At 34.5% G+C, this 2887-nt stretch overlaps 1 protein-coding gene across 3 annotated transcripts in view; it reads left to right on the plus strand.

Moving 5' to 3' along the window:
• colec11 (collectin sub-family member 11) overlaps positions 1–2135 on the plus strand; it is a 4681-nt gene extending 2546 nt beyond the window's left edge. Inside the window, exons 5-7 of one of the 3 annotated variants that reach the window (XM_008399858.2) lie at positions 1199–1252; positions 1328–1423; positions 1565–2135. In XM_008399858.2, coding sequence (XP_008398080.2) covers positions 1199–1252; positions 1328–1423; positions 1565–1974 — 560 coding nt within the window. In that variant the 3' untranslated portion in view covers positions 1975–2135. The remainder of the gene's footprint in view (positions 1–1198; positions 1253–1327; positions 1424–1564) is intronic. The other 2 variants (XM_008399859.2, XM_008399860.2) reach the window with 2 other exon arrangements.
• Positions 2136–2887: the final 752 nt, after the last annotated feature.

Consider the following 2887-nt stretch of genomic DNA (forward strand, 5'->3'; position numbering starts at 1 on the left):
TTTTTGGGCTGAAGTTCATCTTATGGACTTATTTACATTAATTTAACTTAATTATTTTGCTTTTGCTATGCCAACTTACTTTTTTGTGTTCATTTAACTCAAAATTTACATTTACACTCTAAAAAAATAGTTGAACCAACTTAATTGAATTGCTTCCATAGGTAACAAGCAATTCAATTAAGTTTATCCAACTTAATTTATTAAGTTTAACCAATTCAATATATTCTAATCATCCAACTCAATTTGTTAATTTTATTTAACAAATTTATTAAGTATGTTTAAGATAACAGATTTAAGTCACTCTTACTCAAATCATTTATTTTCTTCTTATAAACATTTAAAATATCTTTGTCTTAATTCTACAGAAAGTCAACTCAAACTTTTAAGTAGTTCCAAACTAAATATTTTGTTTGCAGCCTAAAACTCTTTTTACAGTGTCCTTTAAATATACTCTAATTTAAATTTAAATTTAAAAGTTACAAATCGTTTCCTTAAAGGATCTTTTTACTTTGACTTTACTTGAAATAATTAAGTTCAATACCATATTTGTATCCCACGTCTGACCATGACTCAAGATGACCAGGGACAGATTCCCCAGTAAGCCACTGTGGCTCTGTGGGTAAAGTAGTCATCTTGTGATCGGAAGGTTGTAGGTTCGATTCCAGTTCCCTCCTGCCGATATGGATATTGGTGTGTGAATGTGACTGGAAAAGTGCTGTGTAAGTTCAGTTTATTTACCATTTTTTTTTAAGTAAACTAAATGATTTGAGTAAGACTGACTTAAATCTGTTATCTTAAACATACTTAATAAATTTGTTTAAAAAAGTAACAAATTGAGTTGGATGATTAGAATGTATTGAATTGGTTAAACTTAAATTAAGCTGGATAAACTTAATTGAATTGCTTGTTACCCATAGAAGCAATTCAATTAAGTTGGTTCAACTTTTTCTTTTTATAGTGTAGTTAGGGAGAGCAACCAAACACGCAAATAGCAAAAATGCATGAATCCTTCAAACCCTAGCCAGAGGTCAGCCGTAGTTTTTGTTTTATTATTCCACCAATGGAAAACAAAGCTTTAACTGCATCTCTGAACATCTGAAATTAAAATGACATTTACTGACAAAAAAACAAAAGTATGTCAAGCAATAACCTTTCAAGAAAATATTAGTTTTGAATGAATTTTCCTTTTTTTTCTCAGGGGTCAAAGGTGACATGGGCGACCCAGGACCAATAGGCCCTAAAGGAGAGCCAGGTTAGACATAAAGCTTCTTTATTCAGTTTAACAACTTGTAAAGTGGCAGAGTGGTAATCCGTCACACCTTACCAGGCGTTCCATGTGAGTGCGCATCGATGAGGAAGATGATTGGAGAAATGGACATCGTCGTGGCCCAGCTGTCCTCAGAACTGAGCTTTATTAAAAATGGTATACTCTAAACATTCTACTCTAACATTCAGCAAAACTTTCTCTGAAAAGAATCATTATTATGCAATAACTGTTCATCCCAATGTAATTGGTGTGCAAGTCAATAAGAAATTTATAGAAAATCAAGTGGTCATTTCACAGCACTGCCCTCCCCTGCAGCTGTTGCAGGCATAAAAGAGACAGACAGTAAGGTCTATCTGTTGGTGAAGGAGGCGAAGCGCTACGCCGACGCCGAGGCTTTCTGCCAGGCGAGGGGGGGGCACCTGGCCATGCCGAAGGACGACGGAGCCAACGCGGCCATCGCCGGCTACATAACCGAGGCGGGCCTGAGCAGAGTCTACATCGGCGTTCACGACCTGGACCAGGAAGGGCTTTTCACCTACGTGGACCGCTCCCCGATGAGCACCTTCAGCAGGTGGAGGCAAGGGGAGCCCAACAACGCCTACGACGACGAGGACTGCACGGAGATGGTGGCGTCCGGGGAGTGGACCGACGTGGCCTGCCACCCCACCATGTTCTTCATCTGTGAATTTAACAAAGACTCTGTGTGAGAACGGGGATAAAACCACGACTAGGGCTGGAGCCTTTAACTGGTCATGATTAATCGATAGTTGAAATAATCTTCAACTAATTCAGAAATTGATTAATCATTAACGGGAGTACACAGATTTTAAAAAAGGTTTGCTAGTAGAAAAACTTACTCAAAGATGTAATTAAGCCAAAACTAAACAAAAATATTTTGCATTTAAGATAAAAAGTAAGCATTTGTGTATAAATCTAAAAAAAACTACCTCCTATAAAGAACATTTTCTTACCTAATTATTAATTATTTCATCCAAAAATAAATAAACCTTACATCGTTTTGATGTTAAGTTATAAATAAAGGTCTTGGCTTTTCACATGTTGACGTTAGACGTATTTTTTACAGTGCAAAAACACAAAATCTTACCAAGAATTTTAGTCCAGTTTTTAGTGAAAATACCTTAGTTGCAAAATGACATAAAATAACTTTTTAGCAAGATATAAGTTTGTTTAGGTCAGTAATTCTTGAATATTGATAAAAAGTACTAGTTCTATTTTTTTTACTTATAATAAAAATATCTGGTTATAAGTAAAAAAATGAACTAGATGTTTTAATCAAAACTCATAAATTATTGACTTAAAACAAGCTCCTATATTTTACTGAAAATTTACATGTAAGTTTGTTTTGTTTTATTTCAAATGCACTAAGATATTAGCACCAGAAAGATTTTTGGTAAGATTTTGTGTTTTTGCAGTGCAGCTGCAGACGCTTCCTTTGCTACGAATGATTAGGCTGTTTGCATTTTAGGCAATAAAATGCTTATTTTGTTGCTTAAAATTTGAATTATTTATTTAAATTTTTAATGTATTTATGAAAAAAGGCTTAAGTGAAAAATCTGCAGAAAGTACCATTTTTAATCAGACAGTCAGAATCACTGGTGG

Source organism: Poecilia reticulata, linkage group LG22, assembly GCF_000633615.1.
Source record: "Poecilia reticulata strain Guanapo linkage group LG22, Guppy_female_1.0+MT, whole genome shotgun sequence".
Lineage (NCBI taxonomy): Eukaryota > Metazoa > Chordata > Actinopteri > Cyprinodontiformes > Poeciliidae > Poecilia > Poecilia reticulata.